At 40.4% G+C, this 20,384-nt stretch overlaps 1 protein-coding gene across 1 annotated transcript in view; it reads right to left on the bottom strand.

The window, feature by feature from the left end:
• SEL1L2 (SEL1L2 adaptor subunit of SYVN1 ubiquitin ligase) overlaps window positions 1-20,384 on the bottom strand; it is a 100,351-nt gene that overhangs the window by 50,479 nt on the left and 29,488 nt on the right. The window contains exons 3-5 of the mRNA XM_090051185.1: window positions 17,122-17,176; window positions 9,036-9,129; window positions 6,796-6,958 (exon numbers count right to left, since the gene is read on the bottom strand). Coding sequence (XP_089907311.1) covers window positions 6,796-6,958; window positions 9,036-9,129; window positions 17,122-17,176 — 312 coding nt within the window. The remainder of the gene's footprint in view (window positions 1-6,795; window positions 6,959-9,035; window positions 9,130-17,121; window positions 17,177-20,384) is intronic.

The raw sequence follows: 20,384 nt of genomic DNA, 5'->3' as shown, positions 1-20,384 counted from the left end.
ATGCCACTTAGACTAAATATTATGGTGAAATTAAATTTCATGTGTTTCAAAAGATTCTCTTAACTTCTAAAGAGCCTATCACCATGGAAACTAAGCAGTAGTGAAAGAAATAAAACAAACAAAAAAGCTAAAATGAATGCATCGGGAATTGGATTCTGAATCTTGGTCTCTAGATTGTGATCATTCCAAGGGAAGCCTGTTTCAAAAGTGGAGGTCCTCTGTCAACTGTACTACCCTTGGTCATTTGAGGAAGGAATTCTGTCCTCAGTTTAGTCTCTACAGACCCCTAGTTCTTTGTCATTCCCATCATAAGCAAAGGGCTGGTAATGGAACCTGGAGCTAGACAAGAAGTGCTGAGATGACCATTTTGGCTTACATAAGCCATATGTAGCAGAAGGAAAGTTGCTGTAATTTACTGTAATTTCAAGCAATTTTCTAGTTTACTGTCTGATATATGTTAGGGGGGCATTTTGGCCTTCATAGGAGCCCATATATAGTGTGTGAAAACATAACAGATTTACACTTTAAATCTACCCTTTTTATATAGTCACCACAGAATGTGATTTTTCTATTGCACAGAATAGAAAATAGAATTGGTACACCATTTCAAAAGTAAGTTATGATAGCAAATTCATCTCGCTGATCTTAGCCTCTGTGTTGGGTTAGGGTGAATGACTCCATCGGTTTGCTATGGGCAATGAAAGGCATGAAAGATCACTGTTACTATATGGGAATTCAGGACAAGCAATGAATTCAATAGGACCTTGAGGATGCCAACTACTTAAGTGCAAGGTGAGTATATCCAGTCAATGTGTAGCATTAATACTATGTTAGGCTTAATTATTCCCCTTGCCAAACTATATAATTGTTGGCTTTACATAGCAACCAATTTCTGATTATTTTTTCTGCCAGAAATGAAAGAGTACGAATGAGGTCTCAATGAAAGGAGACTTAGATTTGTGTACTGTCACATTATTGATGACAAAACTATGCAAAAAAGATGTTTCTATTCTCCTCTGGCATCAGTGCCATATGAGTATTGCAAACCCGATAATGACACCACCGTTCATTTTAACTTATGTTTTCAATTGCTATATGGTATTGTAGCTTGATGTGAGCTTTGGGTTTACAACAGGGGTGGGCAAAATGCGGCCTGTGGGCTGGATGCAGCCCGCCAGGCCATTCTATCTGGCCTGCGAGGCCCCTAAAAAATTTAGAAAATTAATAGTTATCTGCCCCGACTGCCTGTCATACGGCTCTCGATGGCTTGCCAAAACACAGTAAGCAGCCCTCCGCCTGAAATAATTGCCCGTCCGTTGTTTACAACAGACCCTGAAACCCAATGATGCGTTGTATACTTTCTGCTTTAATTTTGATTGTTGGTTTCACCCTTGAAGTTGCAGGCAGCATTTCAGGGCTTTAAAATCTTCAAATGTTAGAATAAATATTTTCAAATTTTTTTTTTTGTAAAGAATTTAAACACCTGATGGAAGCAATGGCAAGAGGGAATCCTGAAACCCTTTATGTGTGAGGACCTCCAGGAAGGATAAGCTGCTCTCCAGTAGCATTCTATAGTGGTCAGGAAAAAACATGTTGGTAGGGATGCCACTAATTAACCGTGCACCCTCTCCAAGTGCCACTCTGATCTTCTTCCTTTGCCCAACTTGCTGCTCTGCTTTTGACTCCCCCTCTGGGCTCCCTGACCAATTTCCTGCTTCCTGCCCTGTGCCCCCAAGCTTTATATCCTGCTCTGTTTTGGGCTTCCTGCTCTATGTGCTGCTGAACTTCTTGCTGCAGCCTGATCTGCTGCATGCCACACAGAGAGGCTGCTTGTGCCACTTGTAGTGCTTATGCCAAAAGACGGTCACCCTGGTTCTACAGGACTTTTCTGAATGGAAGAAGTGAACAGATTAAAGTGCCACTGTGCCCACTTTTGCAAAAGCCTGGAAATAAATCAACAATATGTCATGGGCAATAGAATCAAAACTTGCTCACGTATCTAATAAATGTGTATGCTTCACCATTTTCTTTATGAGGACAGATTTCAAGATCAGTAGCCCCAACTGAATAATTCTCTGATATGGATCAAAGCAAGCTATAGAACCAAAGTACAGCTTGAGGTCGTTCATCAGGATCTTCTTTATAACTTTCCTTAAAAATTAAGATAGGATAAGATAGGATACTACATGGACTTACAAAATTCACATGACTGTCAATGTTCATCCTGATTTGAGCAGGGGGGTGGGCTAAATGACCTTGCAGAGTCCCTGCCAACCCTTCTTTCCTATGATCCTAAGAGTGCCTACTCAAGGCAGAAACTAATCTCACTTGCTGAAACAACTGAACAACTTGCCTCAACATTATTTTTATGTATATGACCCACTTATCTGGAATCTAATCAGCTCTATCTGAGAAGTAGTAGATAAGTCCTCACAGCAACAAACCCTTAACTTTGCTACTATGTTAAAGAGGTTTGATTAATCTGACTACTCATAGCTCATAACCAATTCATACAAACTTTGCTTTGACTATGACCGTATCAAAAGAATACAATTCTGATACAATTGGTTGTTCTGAGCAGGGCTTTTTTGTGTTTGTTTTTACGGAGGCTCTGTATTCCTCACTACAGTTGTAACAGGTAATCTATGAGTATGGTACAGAGGAAGGATGAGGGAAGGGACAACAGCATTAACTGCCATGGCCATCAGACTGTTATAGTGATTATTTTAAAAAGGTATTGTAATGCCTATGTAGGTAAGCAGTAAACTCTTCCTAGAGGAATTTCATAGATCCAAAGGAGCTTTACAAAAATAGGTGCATCATCTCAACATAAGTTGCTTTTTTGGAATCTATAATTTTACCACATTAAGATTTATTTCTAACATATGCTTTCTGGATCTAGAACAACTGTGAGATAAGAGAGTGTCCAGTGCTTAGTTTGAATCAGAAACCAACTCTGTTAGTCCCACTGTTGCCATGGTAGCTATTAGATCTCAAGAAAACACAAGAGGTATCTTTTGGCAAGGATATTCACGTGGCCAAGATGTAGAAATCTTGAGCAATACCTAAGCACAACAAAAATATGTCAAATTAATGTAAAGCAACCAGGTGGGCAATTCTTAGAATTGTTTTTTACAAAATAATTCTAGGGTCTTGTACTTGATGGACACATTCCAGGGGATACATCTATGAACTCTGAATACTTCTTACACCTGAAATCAGGTGCAAAGTATGATTATTAGGGCTGTGTGAAGCTTTGGTCCCCGATTCAATTTGGCATGATTCAGTGGCCAAATCTCCAAATCTGAATTGAATCAGGAGACCCTTTAATCTCCCTGAATCAAATTGGACCCCTCCAAATCAATTTGGAGAGATTTGGAAAGATTCAGTGATTCAGACATAGACATAACTTTAAAAGTTTTTTCTCACAAGCCCCTGTGAAAATGTAAGCTGGCATGCTGCCTTTTTTTAAATTTTATTTTTGGTGGCAGTTATAATTAACACCAGTGGTTTGGGTGAGGCTATTGGGGAAGGAGAAGGCCTCATTGGGGGACCCACTACAGTGTGGTGACCCTGGCACCAGAGAGGGCACAGTATTCAGGGTGCACAGGCCCTGGCACCAGAAGGCACAGTCATAAAAGGCCAAAGTCGCCTGGTGCACCTGGGGTGCAGCTGTGTGTTTTTGAGCTGAGACAGTGGAGGTTTGAGGCTGCTGCCCAGCTTTGACCTTGCAGCCCCCTGGCTGTAGGGCTGGTGGACGGGCTTCTGGGCCAGAAAGGCTGGGCTCTGGAGTGGGGGCAAAAAGGAGGGCCACGAGCTCCAAGATCAAGATGCTAGAGCCTCAGAGTCAAACCCTATTTGGTGGGTTTAGATGGGGAGGCCTAGCTAGAGAAAGACAGGGGTCAAGGTCCGGGCTGGCTGTGAACTCTGTCGCGGGCACTGAAGTGCCTGCTCCTAAAGGACAGGTGTGGGTTGCTGGGGCAACCAATGAGGTCAGCTGACCAGGAGGAGGCAGGGCCTGGCCCATATAAACAGCTGGGGCTGAGGCCAAGCAGGCAGTTCCCCTCTGGCAGTTGTAAAAGATGGAGCTCTGAGGGAATAAGCAGAGCATGAGAAGCCTGATGACCTGCATAGCCTAGGTGGAGAATACCAGGCAGAGAAACCCCTGGCCAGGATAGTAATGTTGATGAGCCTGAGGGCTTAGGGTTAGAGTTTGGCCAGGAGGCCTAAGTTTGGGTTACAGCCAATTGGCTTATGGTTTTGTTTATAGTTACACTGGAGGACCGGGTGAGGCTGTAGGGGTTGGAGGAGGACTCAGGGGAGCTCCCCAGTAGCGTGGAGGTTCCTGGCACTGAAGAGGGTGCCGTGTTTTGGGGGTTGCATAGACCCTGGCCCCAGTGGGGCAATATCGGGAGGAGCCCAGTGTGGGCGTAGGCAAAAAGCCCCAGTGGGGCATAAGGTCCAGGAAGGGGTCTGGGGCCAGGTAAGGCCAAGGCTGCCTGAGCCCTGAGCACGGGAGCATGAGGCACAGGCCCCGGTTGGGGGTGAGAGTGCGGGGAGCGCAAGGCAAGGCCCCAGTGTGGACGAGAGCAAGGCACAGGCCCTGGTTGGGGCGAGAGCGCGGGAAGCGCGAGGCAAGGCCCCAGTGTGGGCGAGCGCGAGGCACAGGCCCCGGTTGGGGGCAAAAGCGTGGGAAGCGCGAGGCAAGGCCCCAGTGCGGGGAGCGTGAGGCACAGGCCCCAGTGCAGGCGTGAGCTTGGGAATAAGAAGCCCCAGGGAGGGCAGACAAGAATAAAAGGCCCCAGGGAAGGCGATCGTGTTGGGATAAGCCCCAGGGAGGGCGATGGTATCAGGATAAGCCCCACGGAGGACAATTTACACCTTACTGGGATAAGAAGCCCGGAGAAGGGCGAACGTATGGGTAGAAGCCCAGGGAAGGGCGAGCATACGAGTAGAAGCCCAGAGAAGGGCGAGTGTACGGGTAGAAGCCCGGAGAGGGCGCACAGGACTAAGAAGGCCCGAGGGACGGCGCACAGGACTAAGAAGGCCCAGAGAGGGCAAGCGTACGGGGAGAGGCCCTGGAGAGGGCCGTCGAGAAGAGATAAATAGACACAACAATGTCCGGGACAACTGAGAGGCTTGGGGCGTGGTATTAGGAGTGGTAGGAGCCATGCATAGCCCTGTGGCAGGAGTGCACTGAATCATCAGGAGACAGAGTACCGTGCAAGAGGGTAAAAGGCAGCCTCCCTGTTATAACATTACCAGCAAGACGCGGTGGGCGAGATAACGAGGGTGCGTAGACACCCACTTGACACGGTAGGGGGTGCCAGGAGAGATCACGGCCGCTCCTGGGCCCCCGCCCTGTGACAAACTCCAACATACAAAATACAATAAGCAGTCTTCTGCTTATAAGAACATCTGTATAATCTTTCCATCAAGACGTGGCAGACAAGTAGAAAGCGGGACATGAGAAACATTAAGGGGACTTCAAGGGCATCCCTCATAGGTCATGGATAACAGGCAAAAGATGACGCTGGGGAAGGTGACCTGTTCCACCCCCCATGCTCTTATGGGATGCTCCATCCACCCCAGCATCGCAGCATTCATGAGCCAGGCCTGGTACCTCAAGATATGTAGAGAAAACATTTAAAGCTGTGTCTATGGCTGAATCGCTGATTCTCTGAATCAGCACTGAATCTTCAGATTCGGATTTGGCCGAATTGAATTGGGGACAGTGATCCAAATCAACACAAATTGAATCACTGTCCCTGATTTGGGCTGAATCCAAATCTACTAGGACCCATTTTGCACACTCCTGATGATTATCCCTTTTTTTGCTTCTGATGGATTGAATACCTACTGCAACAGAACAGACAGCTAAAACAGTTCCCCAGCAATGTGGTGACACACAACCAGTGTTAGGATCCTGTCCACAGGGACATCTTAGAACTTTACTGAGTCAAATAATCAGTGGTCTTGATCATTCACCATCACAGTAAATGTTAACTGGTGTCATGTAGGGGTGGTAGAGCAAGTTTCATAGAAGAGTTAATTCGACATGCTGTTGTACAGAACCTCAGCAACTAAGGAAGGTCCCGTTGTTTTAAAGGAAAAAGGATCAAGCAAGTCAGAAATCTCATCATTTCATATTAAAATATTTTGTATTTTTAATTAAACCCAATGTTATTCTGCAGGAAGAGATATAAATTAATAATGTCAATAGGCAAACCTATAACAGCATTTATAAATATAAATATAGTTTTTAGCATTTGAGTGTAAATATCTAAAGTTAAAATAATCAGAAGTGGTGTTGTCAGATGGGATTGACTCAAAATTTAGGTTTAAAAATATTAATGGAAAACAGTATTTTGATTCTAGTTCAATATTCCCCAGTGTGTTTGGAACCCAAAAATCACATCTTAATCCTACTACTTGAGAAAGTGAAATTGTCTACAAACATAGCAGCAAATGACACTGATTAGTCTATCTCAATTTGTGCAATATGAATGAAGCTCTAAAAATAAATAATCGTCTTTAAGAGTAAACAGTAGAGTTGATTATTAAAATGTAGTGGTACCAGTGTAACTGCTTAGGAAATCTTATTATCTTAAAAGATTTTTAGTCAGATGCTGTTTTTACTAAATAATATATTCTAATAATTTAACTGCCATGTGATTGCAAATTATATCAACATATATCTACTTTAGTATATTTCAAAGTGATAAGCTTATCAGTGAAACAGTGACTATATAAAATGTTATACATTTAAAAAACAAAACTAAAAATAGCACTTACAGTTTGGCCTTTATGAGATCCTTTTTCAGCCAAAGTTTCATATAAAGCCACAGCTGCAGTTATATTTTGAGGAATATGATAACCAAACAGCAATGCAGCAGCAAGTTTTTCCATAGCTTTCAAATTTCCCAAATCTGCTGCTTTAGTAAGGAGTTGGTAGGCTCTAATTCAAGCACATGAAATCCAGATTTAATTATTTAATCTTAATTCTCCTCAACAAGTATGTGCATCTCTAAGAGTGGTTTTAGTAATTATAATGTATCTGTTTCAGCACTGATAACTATTATCATTGTTTCTGCAGGCTAACTGAATTATAATTTTATGGCAGCAGAGTCGTTATCAATTCTTTCTGTCCCACCCTCCCAGAATGGTATTTCAAATTCATGTGACTATTGCTAAGATCAATATCAATGTCAGTTTATGGTTAATAACTTAATTTTAGCAGGAATAAAAAGAGGTGAACTTGAAGTTCATATTTAGAAATGGAGGACTAGTTCTCTAAGAAAGCTCTGACAGTGAAGAGGACACATGAAGTAGACTTAAATCCTTTTTGCACTTTAAATCCCCCTTAACCTGCTGCCAGGGTATAAAGACCCCTTTGGTATAAATGAGACTATGTCGCAGAGGCGTCTCACACACAGCATAACTCCAGCCAGTTGAAAGGTGGGGGCAGGAAGGGAGTTATTTGCTGATATTCTGTTCACAATGACCACTCTTATGAGAAGGAAGTAACAATATTTTGAAGACCTTGTTTCTATCATTGGTTAGAATATCTTTTTTTAGCGTGGTTCAGAGAGAGAGAGAGAGAGAGAGTCACAGTCCCATTTGAGGATGGCAGCTGTCTGAGACAGTTCTTGGGTGTAAATAAGTGTGAATAATCAATAGTATAACATACCAATAGTATAAAAAACAAACAGAAATTTAGACCAGAATAATCACAATTTTTTTATGGTACTTAATTGATTTTGATGAATTGTACCTTAGCACAGTACTTTACTCATTCTCAATTCAAAACTTCATTTAAAAGTAAACTGGTCTAGGTTTCAAAATATCTGTAATTCATCTTGGGTAGAGAAATATATAATAGTATTAAGCTTGACTAAGATGATGCAGGTTCCAAGTATTAATGCTAACTGCAGACATTTGGGAGGTTAAAGTGGGTTCAGAATGGCAGACCAATTTAAACTTCATGGCAGAATGGCAGACCAATTCATCCCAGTGCTGACTTTACGTTTACAGGCCTGTGTCCAGCAATCAGTTTAAACCTGTAACTGAAAAGAAGTTCCATGTATACAAACTGATCTAAAAATTGCAGAACCCAGTTCAAGATCAAGCTGGGTCTGTGTAGTATCAGACACTTTCAATTTAGATCAAACTGGTTCATGGAACTTCTGTCCACTTCCCCTGTGTAGCCCTGGGGTTGGGAAAACCCAGCCACTGGCCCCAGCCCCAGGGCTGCTCTTTTCGCTCCCCCTTCTGTACACTGCTCTATCTTTTTGCACCTCTGGCTCCTTGCTCCCCACCCAGGTAGCACTCTCAGCCCCCATCCCACAAACTGCTCTGGGTGCAGCCACTTCTATCAGCATTTGCCACTGCTGGAGCCAAGTAAGTCAGTCTTGGTTGGGGGAGGGGCAGAAGGGATGGGGGTGTAGGTTTGTTGGCAGGGACCCAACTCCACCTCACCCATGGGTTGTGCTTTCCCCCCCTTACCCTCATTGGTCATACCTGCCCCCCTACCCATGGGTCATGCTTGCTCCTCCTTCCTCTTGTGGGTCATGCCTGCCCCCCAGGTTGCACCTGCCCCCCATCATGCCTGCCCCCACCCCACCCATGGGTTGTGCCTGACCCACCCTGACAGATTGCCTTTGCCCCCCTACCCTACCTGCAGATTATACCTCCCCCCCATCATCCAGCAGACCCTCAATCCCCTCCAGCCTGCTGGACCCCCCAAACCCCTGGCTAGCCCCCCCAGCATCCTGACTTACTTGATATAGGGCAGCCATTTTGAATCTATTTAACCTTACCCTAATGCCCCCTGAACTTAACCTAAAGGGTTAGGTGGAACAATACCTTTCCTTCTACAGGATTCTACCGACACACAAAAGTGCTCTATAACAAGGAATAATTTTGGGGGGGCTAAGTACTATAACATAAACTATTCAAGACAGGTACCATGTTCTTATTTTTCTTGGAACATGTTGGACTCTAATAGTAATGAAGATACACAAGTGTAGACTTACTCATTTTTCTCTTTTTTTCTTTTGGAATGTTTCAATATTTTAATGCTTGTTTTATAAAGATGACGACCTCTCTCCTCATTTTTCTCCCTCTCTTCTGCCATAGGTGTAAACAGAAATGTATATAAAATGTAACTTAAATTTGAAAGTAGAAAAACACATTTTTAGCTCTAGAGAGGAAAACCTCTAATACAGTAGCTGTGATTAGTAGCTACATAGGACAGGTTTACTTTTAACTATAAAGGAGACTTGCTGCTGTCAAATTTTCTTCTTATTTTATATTAGGGATATTGCATATGCAGGATTCAACTGTTTTCATATACAAATCTGAGTGCTTTCAATGTCTGTAATAGTGAGGAAGTAAAGTATAGGCATTCTTGTGTCTATATCATAGCAGTATTAAAAATTCTGACAAATCAACATCTCAAATTCACTGTTAGCCCATGACCATTAGTTTGAGCTGAGATTTTGCCAACATCTTCAAAATTTTATTAGCAATATCTATAATTACTCTTAAAGCCATCAACTGGAGAATGGCTGCAGTTTCAAATATATTCTGACAACTGTAAAAGTTGAACAAGATTTCACTACAAATCAGTTCATTTGGTACTTCACAGTTCATTGGTACTCGATATTTTACATGCTATAACATTTATAGAGAACAAATAAATGTTTATGATTACTGCAAGTGTGGTGAAGGCCAAATTGGGTGATCTCTCAACTGCATCCTTACCCAGCAACTAAAAGACAACTATTCTGAGAATATCTGACTAGCTAAGATATACTGGGGCTCCTATTCATGTGCCTGGAGCATGCTCTGACATTGTAATTCTAGCACATTGGAGTAGACATCAAGTCTGCTGGAGTGTGGAAATTAATGCACTCCAGCAGCCTCCAGCATCATGTGTATCAGCCTCCCCAAGCTGAAAAATGGTGGTGGGGTGCTTTGAACTAAAGCTCATTTAGCTTGCCCTACCACGTCTCCTAAACCATATGTATAAATGCCCACAGACTGCTTCCAGAAAAACAGTTTTCTCACTCTACTTTTTCGTAACTTCAAATGTTTAAGTTTTTACTTTGCTGTTTTATTTCCTGTAATCAATAATAATAACACTGTCTTACAAAATGTTTAGGTTCATAGTTACAAAGCTGAAATGTAACTCCTTCTTCAGGTGGGTAAATAGTTAAAGCTAGTCACCTAAGTGGCACTTACAGCCAGTATACACTTAAAGAGCTAAAGTTACCTATGTAAGTAGCATGTAAGGACACTTGGACAGATTTAGATCCAACTGACCCCTGCTTATGGTGCATATCTTGCTTTTTTTAAGCTGCTGAGTTGAAACTTATGGGGTTCTTATCTCTATGAACCCACACAGAAAAGGCTGGGAGTTCTTAAAACAAGAGTCAAACAGGTACATATTGTTACCAGAATAAAGAATCAGGTGCCTGTATGCAGTGTCTCTCTGTTTTAAAATAGTTACCTAATATCCTATATGGTATCATCGCTTTTGAAGAAATATTTCAGTTAATTTTCTATTGACTTTTCTATAATATCTTTTGGTGATATTTTGACAACATTGCCTTATTAGAAGAACTTTTTATTATGCCTATGAAGGCAGGCCTCTAGATGGAAATATGGTAGAAACATGACCTGAATTTCACGTTGTTGCTTTACAAATACCAAGCAAGAGGAATGTGTTAGAAAACACTGGACTTAAGTCCAATGGGATCTGTTACATTCATATATCTCCTCTTTCACTGCTTTTTCTTCTTGCGTCCTTGTCATAAACTAGGTGTTTTTGCAGAATTGTGCACAAGTGATGGCTCTTTCCATTGCTACAGCAAGGTCCTTTGTACAGAACTCACCAAGACACTGGCAAACAAGCAGGTGCTCAATGGCCTGCATTTTACTGCACTTGCATCTATTTGTGTTATTAGAGTAGTCTCATTTGATCATGTTTGGTTTTTTTGATCCTCTGGTTGATGTGCACAGGCTGTTCAGGCATCGCTATGTTGGACAGTCTGTATCAGCCCCTCTAGGAGGGTCCTCCTGGGGTTTCATAGTTTCATAGTTTGTAGGGTCGGAAGGACCCTGAGCAGATCATCTAGTCCGACCCCCTGCCATGGCAGGAAAGAATACTGGGGTCAAATGACCCCAGCAAGATGTTCATCTAACCCCCGTGACTAGTTCCCTGACCATTTCAGGGCATCTGATTGTATGTAATCTTTCCTTGCATAACCTCAGTTGTGCCCCATCTGCCATTGTGTCCAAGGGTGCAACACTGGCTGTAAACCTCTTTTGTGCTTCAAACCTTTTGGTTACTTCTGTGTGATGATAGACTGGATGCCTGGAGTCTTCCATCTGTCATGACCTTTCTTTTTGGCTTGCTACCTTTCTTCTGATATTAGGTGGTATATTTCCAGCCAGGAAGTACAGGCTACATTTGGTGTTGGCTTCAGACATCCTGGCCGCTGACAGATGTAGAACCCCCCCAAAAAACAATATTTTACAGAAGAGGAAGCGCATTCAACCTGACTCCCCAGCATCTGTATAGATCGGGTGCTTCAGCAGGATTCAATCAGCTATTAGCTAAAAGCACCAAAAAGCCCTGCTGAAGAGCCCAATCTATGCAGAAACTGAGCAAGCTGGGTCAAACTAATGTGATGCATTGCATTTAGCGCAGGTGCACACTGAGCTGAAAATAAATCACTGGGTTGTTTTATTTTTTCCACATCTGTAAGCAACCCCTGTTATTTCATGACAGCTGGGTCATGAACTGATTGTTCCCATATTGGACATGCATACTCTGCAATAAAATGACATATGACAATAGCAGTGGTTCATAGTGTGGCTGTGTTTGCTTCTCACTTTGAGGTTTCATAGATTTCATAGATTTCATAGACATTAGGGCTGGAAGGGACCTCGGGAGATCATCGAGTCCAGCTCCCTGCCCAAAGGGCAGGAAGTCAGCTGGGGTCATAGGATCCCAGCAAGATAAGCATCCAATTTACTCTTGAAGGTGTTCAATGTAGGTGCTTGAACCACTTCCGCTGGCAGACTGTTCCAGACCTTGGGGGCTCGGACAGTAAAGAAATTCTTCCTTATGTCCAGCCTGAAACGGTCTTGCAGGAGTTTGTGACCGTTCGACCTCGTCATCCCTTGGGGTGCTCTGGTGAACAGACGTTCCCCCAGATCCTGGTGGTCACCCTTGATAAATTTATAGGTGGCCATCAGATCACCCCTGAGCCTACGCTTTTCCAGGCTAAAGAGTCCCATGGCTCTCAGCCTGTCATCGTAAGATCTGTTTTCCTGACCTCTGATCATGCGCGTGGCTCTCCTCTGGACTCTCTCAAGCTTCTCCACATCCTTTTTGAATTATGGAGCCCAAAACTGGACGCAGTACTCCAGCTGCGGCCTCACCAAGGCCGAGTACAAGGGGACAATGACGTCCCGGGATTTGCTCGAGAAGCATCTATGGATGCAAGTCAGCATTTTGGTCGCTTTACTAGCCGCAGCATCGCATTGGAGGCTCATGTTCATCTTGTGGTCAATGATGACCCCCAAGTCTCTTTCTTCTGTAGTGCTAACCAACGTAGCACTGCCGAGGCTATAAGGGTGCTGCAGGTTTTTCCTCCCAAGGTGGAGAACCTTGCATTTTTCGGTGTTAAACACCATGAGGTTCTCGTCTGCCCATTTGCTGAGCTTGTCCAGGTCAGCCTGCATCACCCGCCTGTCCTCTGGCGTGGATGCTTTGCCCCAAAGTTTGGTGTCATCGGTGAACTTGGCCAATCCACTCCTGACTCCAATGTCCACATCATTAATGAAGATGTTGAACACAGTGTTCCTATGTAATGAAAGAAAAATCACTTAAATCTTTTCATAGGTTGTCCCTATCCTTAATTCTGTTCCTCATCTTAAGCATGCATGGCTTGAAATCTTGTAGTTTGATTTGCAAATGAGCTGAGCACTCACAGTTACAATAGAAGTGATAGGAACTGTATTTTCAAGATGTGAAGTGCTATAAAATGTGAAGTACTATACTTTGAAAAGTGATATTGTTGTATCTCAGATCAGGCACTCTAAGCTTAATGGAAACTTCTATTTTAACATTTGTGCTTCAGTTCTCTGTCTATGAAAGGGGGACATTAATACCCTTCTTTTTTTCATAACAGTCTTGTGAAAATGAACTCACTGATATTTGCAAAACCCTGAACTATTATAGCAATAAACACTATAGAAAAGCCTATGGGATAATCAACATCTGTGCTTGTCAAGCAGGGTTTGAATAGTGCACAGTAAATAAAGGCTTACGGCTACACATTGAGCAATGAAGAAAAAATATTGAAAAGCTGCTCATTAAGCAAATAGCATTCATCCTATGCACTGAATGAAACAGGGATCATTTGGAAAAAGTAGCCTGTTTCATAATACATCCATATAAAGGGTATGAACATTTATTTGATTTTGCAACCTAAATAATGTTCTAATATTGTTTATTTTATGTGCAAATTTTTCCTTTCATTTGGAAAACTGAAAAATATTGCAGGACAATTCAGCAGTTCAGTAATGGTCTACTGGAAACCTACTATGGTAAATGACATTGAACATGAACTTTATGAACCTTTGCAAGTTTCCCTATTCCTGTCAATGCCCTTCAGTTGTGACCTGCAATCCCTTTACTATGCTTGCCCCATGCCTCTTCTGAACAGACAGCCAATTGTGCCTAATAATATGTTTGTTTTGAAAGGTTGACAAATGTTAAAACCTATTTTAATGGATTCTCATTTTTGGGAAAATCAATACAAAACTGCCCTTATTCAATTTTTATTCTAAAATCCTTAATTAGATGAACAAGTTTTGTCTAATCAGCAGGACCTGTCCAGTCCGTCATAAAAACTGGCAAACTTTGACTTTAAATAGTTCCATATTTAAATTTTTCTTCTTAAATAACAGGTAGAAGTATTTCAATTCATTTACTTGTAAATATAAACTTAAATATTTAAAAACATAGAAATGAAATGGATTCTTCTCTTATTTTACCATTCCTTTCCATCTGCTCCCTCCATCTGTACCTCCCACATCCCAGAAAAGGGAAGAAGGTGATTGTAGGTTAACAATATCTGACTAAGCAAAGATGTAGTAAAGATATTTCTGCCATAGTAAGCAGTAAATCCAGATTATCTGATGGCTGTAGCTCATATTATTTTTCTACAAGGTAACAAGTGTGCATTTCCAAACTCATTAGTGAACAGTTATTCAAAATATAACTTGACTGAGTGATGTAAATAAGCATAACTTTTTTGCCTAAGTGCAGTGCTGCACTAATGTATATCTACTGCTTTGAGTTCAGAAGCTGGCATACACAGAGCTAAAGCAGGGCAGCCCATAGCCATGTTGTGGGTATGGCTGAGAGTATGCAGACACACAGTCATTGTTAAAGTCTGTAATCTTACCATGTTACACCAAAAATAATGAGAGATCCAGCAGGGGAAAATGGAGCCAGTAATTAAGAACTATTAAGTATCATGGAATAGCCACTCATTACAAGTGTGGTACATGCATAGTGATTAGTGTGGATCTGCCATGTGGTAGGAGTGGAGGAATCAAGAAACATCAACATTTTCTATAGGATGAGGTCCTCAAAGTAGACCTTACCAACGTTTGATAGATAACCTAAGAAGTGACCTGAAGGTAAACAATGTAGGACAGGATTTGGAAGAGATGGCTCGTGACAGATGAGAATAGAGATGCATCAAGAGCCACATCCAGATAAGCAGGAATGTGTGTTTCTCCAGGGACAAGTAGCAGTGGCACACCTTATGCCATGGGGAATACCAGTGCCATGCGCGCTCTGCTGTGTGGCAGGTAGCCCTTGGTGGAGTAGGGGAGGCTGGGGCCAGCAAGCAGCCTTACCTGGGGCTTTGCGGGAGTTGCAGCTACGGTGCTCCTGCAGCAGGGAGCCTGGCTAGCAGCAGGAATGTAGATCTGGCTGTCCAGGCTTCATCTGTGGGTGGCGTGCACTACTACCATGTGCACCACCCTACTTTTTGTTTGCCATGGGTTTTTTTTTACCCTGGGATCTCCCGGGGTCAGCCTCCCAAGTGGTCTATGGCTAATAGCTAATTTTAAGATATTATCATTCTTGAACTTTTATCAGCTTGACTTAAAATTCTCCAAAAAAGATTATATACTGATTGGCCCCACATATGAACTACCAGTTTAATGTCTGAGCCAAAATCAGTTTTATAAGAGAAACTCAGTTGCTCCTTAAACAAAAATATTAAGGATGAATTCTTTTTTAAAATAGCTAAGTTTGATTAATGTGCATAATCCTACTGTATTAAAAATGAATTAAGATAATCCTCTGAACAACATAATAAAGCTATACAATCAAATGCAAATTATGATGCCAAGGAAAAATACTATCTCCACGGTACATAGCTATATTAGCAAATTGCTTCTGAATATATGATGGATTATTCAAAAACAAATTTTTTACAAAAAACATCCCACCAACTGGTTTATGTATTAAAGCTACATGAGTCTTCAGTGAACTCCTCAAATACTTTCAAAGAAAATTTTATTTTAATCTCAAACAAATAAATAAGTCCTTTTGTTATATGGACTTTGGTATACTTCTTGGCAAGTGAGTATGAGCAGTAGTCTGCTTTGTGCGTGTTCTCTCATAGCATCTGATGAAGTGAGCTCTTGCTCACAAAAATTTATCTCTGACTTAGTCTGCTGCTGGAAACAAACACCTATTCATACAATAAGATATATAAGAATTAGGAAAACAATATGCTTTAGTTAGGATTTTCCAGAATCAATCTGAAATTAGCTGTTTCTTCTTTCTAGAATGGGATACGCTATGTTTCTTTTTTTTAAAAATAGAAAGATGTTCATTGAAGGGAATGAATTCATGATTGATTTGTAAGGGGCTATTCAACACAACAGTGAGGAATGTGTCTTCTGGCTTCACACATTCCTGAAACCCTATGAGTGCTAGTAACTGGGGTGGTATGGTAGAGGACATCACTGCACATGCCCTGTTACTCATGTTCTACTTGCCGCTGTCAGAGACGGGATGCTCGGCTAGATGGACTCTTGGTCTGACCCAGCATAGCAGTTCTCATGTTCTTATGTAGAATCCTTTTTTTTTTTTTTTTGAATAACTAATCATATATATTGGAAATCACTATTTAGCTTAATAGAAAAAGTTCTTCCTAATCACTAAGATTAAAAGCAGATCATTTCCTTTTATAAAGTAAGCTCCTATCACTGTTTACTCCATGAAGTATTTGTTAAATCATTTGTACACACTGGCTGTCTAAGACTGGCCTTGTTCCTTCTGTATGCTTCAAGAATATATATGAAAATATTTTTCTTCAAAATACGCAATTTTGCCCAAATGTTAAGTGACCTATGATGTTTTAGCCACTATTCAGCAAAATACCTACTTAAAAGTTTTGCGCTTTACTGTATTGAGATAGACTTTAACCTGTGCTAAATTTACTATGTGTTTTAATATCTTACTGAATTACAGAATAGATATTCTTTGGGGATGAATATTCAGCCCCACTGACATTAGTGATGTGCTCCTGCTGGCCTAAACGGGGTCAAGATTTTACTCAGGGTGTTTTCTTATGATAATCATAATGGAATGGATCCTGCCCCCAGAGACCTCCCTGCAGAGAAGGGTCTTTCATATGTAGACAGCCCCCTTCCTTTGCAGAAAGAAACTGTAGTTGTTTTGTTTACGTTCTGAGTGCCATTTCTGTATACTGTATTGTTGCATTTTGATAGAAATTGAAGGTGGAAAAGGCTATTTCATTGTCATTCTGTCAAATCTTTGATAAATTACTTGTTAGTATTCAGTTAACTAGAAGTGGCATAGATATAGTATAACACATAAGAAATCAGAAACCTTTCAAACTTTTTAAACTTAAAATAATTACCAATAAATATTTACCTTCTGTAGTTTTATAAAAGCTTTTATAGTTCCATTACATGTTAGTTTAAACTGTAAGAATGTTCTACATAAGACTAGTGAGTTTGCAAAAGACATTCACCTACAATGAAAGTTATTACCTTGTGAAGAAAATGTATTTTTAACTGATAATCTCTGACTTCCATTCAGTGCTTCCTGGAAAAACAGAAGACATTTCAAAGCTGGCTTCTGAATTTGTATTGCTAAGTATCTATGCAAGCTTTCCTTTTATTCTGGTGTATATTGTGTACATTTGCATTATGAAATAATTTATGTATTTTGTTGCAATACTTCTCCCACTTTTGCTCTTGATGTATACTGTAGTGTATATATATTACACATAGTCTTGTTATGCTTATATATAAACTGCTAAGTGTTGAATGTATTGAAACTCAAATCCTATAAATAAAACATTAGAGGAATTCATCTCATCTACTGAAATGACATACATATACCTATTGTATGGGTTGAATCAGTTTAGATTACAAGTACTGTGTAATGTTGCTTTTCTGATTTAAGAAGAATCGTGATACCATTTTTAACAGCAAATCGAGTGATCCTCAAGAGAATGTATTCTCACTATATTGATTGAATATTCCAAAGTAAATAGGAGTTATTGTTTTTCCCCTGCACTTTTCAGATGACATTTCAATAAGTTTTTTGAGGGTTCTGTTTTTATAATCATTAGATGTTAGCAACGTTAACTGTTGGTAAAAAATACTTTAAAAATCTTTAACACACAAAATTCCTCATAGGTATTAAATCCTCAGCACAAAAATTGTACAAACAGAAAGAGTATTTGTGCTGTTCTTGTCATCATTAACTTTGGGCTTCATTTTTTCTAGAGCTGTTTCTGACTTCAAAATCTTTGTGATCTTAACTCAATACACATGTTTAATTTTAAACACTAAGGGTAGCCTCACTGAAGTAAAATATATATGTACACTTTGAAGGACTGAAGTCAAAATTTTTGTTCTATTAAATGATATGCCCTACTCCTAACCCCCACAAATATACCAAGGTCTCTCAATAGGTATTAAAATATTCATTAAGGGTCTCTAATATAATGTTTTAAATGACAGAAATTGAAATTTGGCACCCTAGCAAAATGATCCAAATGTACAAGTCAAAATTTAGACATATAGAATTTATCTTTAGTTAGTGAAACATTATCATTTTTGCATTAATTTAAAAAGTTTGTGTAACCCCAGAACAGTTCGTGTGGCACTCTGTCTATCTCTGGTAGTGTCTGGATTATAGGCAGAGGCTCAAGAACCAGCTACAGCTATGACCTTCGCTTGCACACAGCTAGGTTGTTTAGCTCAAGAAATAGAGGCTGTTCAGCTCAAGCAGTAGAGACTCATGTTTTCAGATGAAGAGGTCCCTGCTGTTATTTCACCCAAGGGCTTGATATAACAGATGCTTGTTTGAGCAAGGACCTGTTTGTTTGAAGCATCTACCATACTTTAAAATAAATAATCAATGAGGAAATGCTGACCACGGTAACATAATAATCTATTATAAATAAACAACAGTTTTATGCTAACTTAATACTTGAAACTAGATTAAGCCCTTTTGTCACTACTGGGAAGTGTCTCTGATATAAGCTCATGAAAACTCTCTTTGAACCACGTAATACCTGTGAGTTCCTTTCTTATTTGGAAGTTTATTTTGAATAGCAATAAATTCAGTTTATAATCAGCAAGAGTCAAGCTTTAACGACTGGTCTAATTTATGCAAAGCTTTCCAAGGATACTTTAGCACAATTTGAGATTCCTTTCATCCTTTCAGCATTTATTTATATACATACCTACGCATTTTGCTGAGGCTCTTATCCATATATGTAATTTTAAAGAGACTGAAAGGTTCTGCTTAAAGTACACTAAAACCTTTAGCAAGTCCACCAATTTTTTCTTCATCTGATAGCAGTGCAACGGGCAATGGGACCACTAAAAGAATTATGCCTAGATGTTTGGCTGTTTGCATATCACATTTCTATGACCTGACTGGCCTAAAGCTGAAGGCTCCTTCAACGTATGGCACAACAGCCACTGCTGCTTCCCAAGGTAAGTGTAGCTATATATGCTTTGTTCTATTGTTGCATGGATTTGGCTTGTAGGAAAGAAGTTTGCTTTAATTTTTGTTCCGTGGCTCCTGTTTCTGAAGTGAAGGAACCCAAAATCTATTGATTTCTAAAGTTCTGTTTATTTAGAGAGATCTCTTGTTTGAGCTGGCTGTTGAAGTGCTACAGCTGATAATTTTTGGAAAGTATCTCATTCATCCCTTATACTATTTGTGTGTTCATGAGTACAGGCATACCTTGTTTTATTGCACTTCGCTTTATTGCGCTTCACAGATCTTGCGTTTTTTACAAATTGAAGGTTTGTGGCAACCCTGCGTCGAGCAAGTCTATCGGTGCCATTTTTCCATCGGTTAGCATTTTTTTAGCAATAAAGTATTTTTTAATTAAGGTATGTACATTGTTTTTTTAGACATAATGATATTGCACTCTTAATAGACTACAGTATAGTGTAAACATAACTTTTATATGCACTGGGAAACCAAAAAATTCATGTGACTCACTTTATTGTGATATTCGCTTTATTGCGGTGGTCTGGAACCGAACCCACAATATCTCCGAGGTATGCCTGTATTAACTTTATTCTTAATAACTCTTTTTTCTTTACTTTTTTGTTGGGGCATTCTTTCAGCTCTTTGCTTTTGAAGGATAAGCCTTACCCTCCAAATAGTTTTTTCTATAAAGCAGAATGACTTATAATCAAAGCCAGATAATATCATTTCTCTGTATACCATGTGCTGCTCATTCTTACAACTTACGTCATCAGTGGTTGACTTTGATTCATAATAATGTTACTCTGGACCAGTAGTGTAACCAGAGGTGGGAGACGGGGGCACCAGCCACCGAACAGCCACTTAGATGGTGTGTACAAAGGGCAGATCTAGCCAGTCCCCTGTCACCACACTTGCTGCTGCTGCCACCCTGGCAGCAGATCCTGGTAGCTGCGCCGCTGGTCTGGACATTGTTATAAACCACTTAATACCAACAACATAATTGATCTCTTAGTTAAGATGACCACTTAATGCCACAAATATTAGGTTCCAACACTGTATCCATTAGCAAACAATTATTGACATGGTAATTTGCCCTGTTAAAGACATACATGAAAACTTATACAACAGCAAAGTTGTTTATAAGTGACCAGAATACAAGTTAGCATAGATACTTTTGTAGATACTGGGGGCAAAATTCCAAACAAATATGGTGGTTTTAATTGCTTGCCATGAACTTTCAGACTATTTCTTCATCATATACCATCATCTGGTATGGCACTCTGTTATTGTC

Source organism: Crocodylus siamensis, chromosome 1, assembly GCF_052110815.1.
Source record: "Crocodylus siamensis isolate JL-2025a chromosome 1, ASM5211081v1, whole genome shotgun sequence".
NCBI classification, from domain to species: Eukaryota; Metazoa; Chordata; order Crocodylia; family Crocodylidae; genus Crocodylus; species Crocodylus siamensis.
Note: the sequence above shows the minus strand (reverse complement) of the source record. Positions and strands in the feature narration are given on the sequence as shown.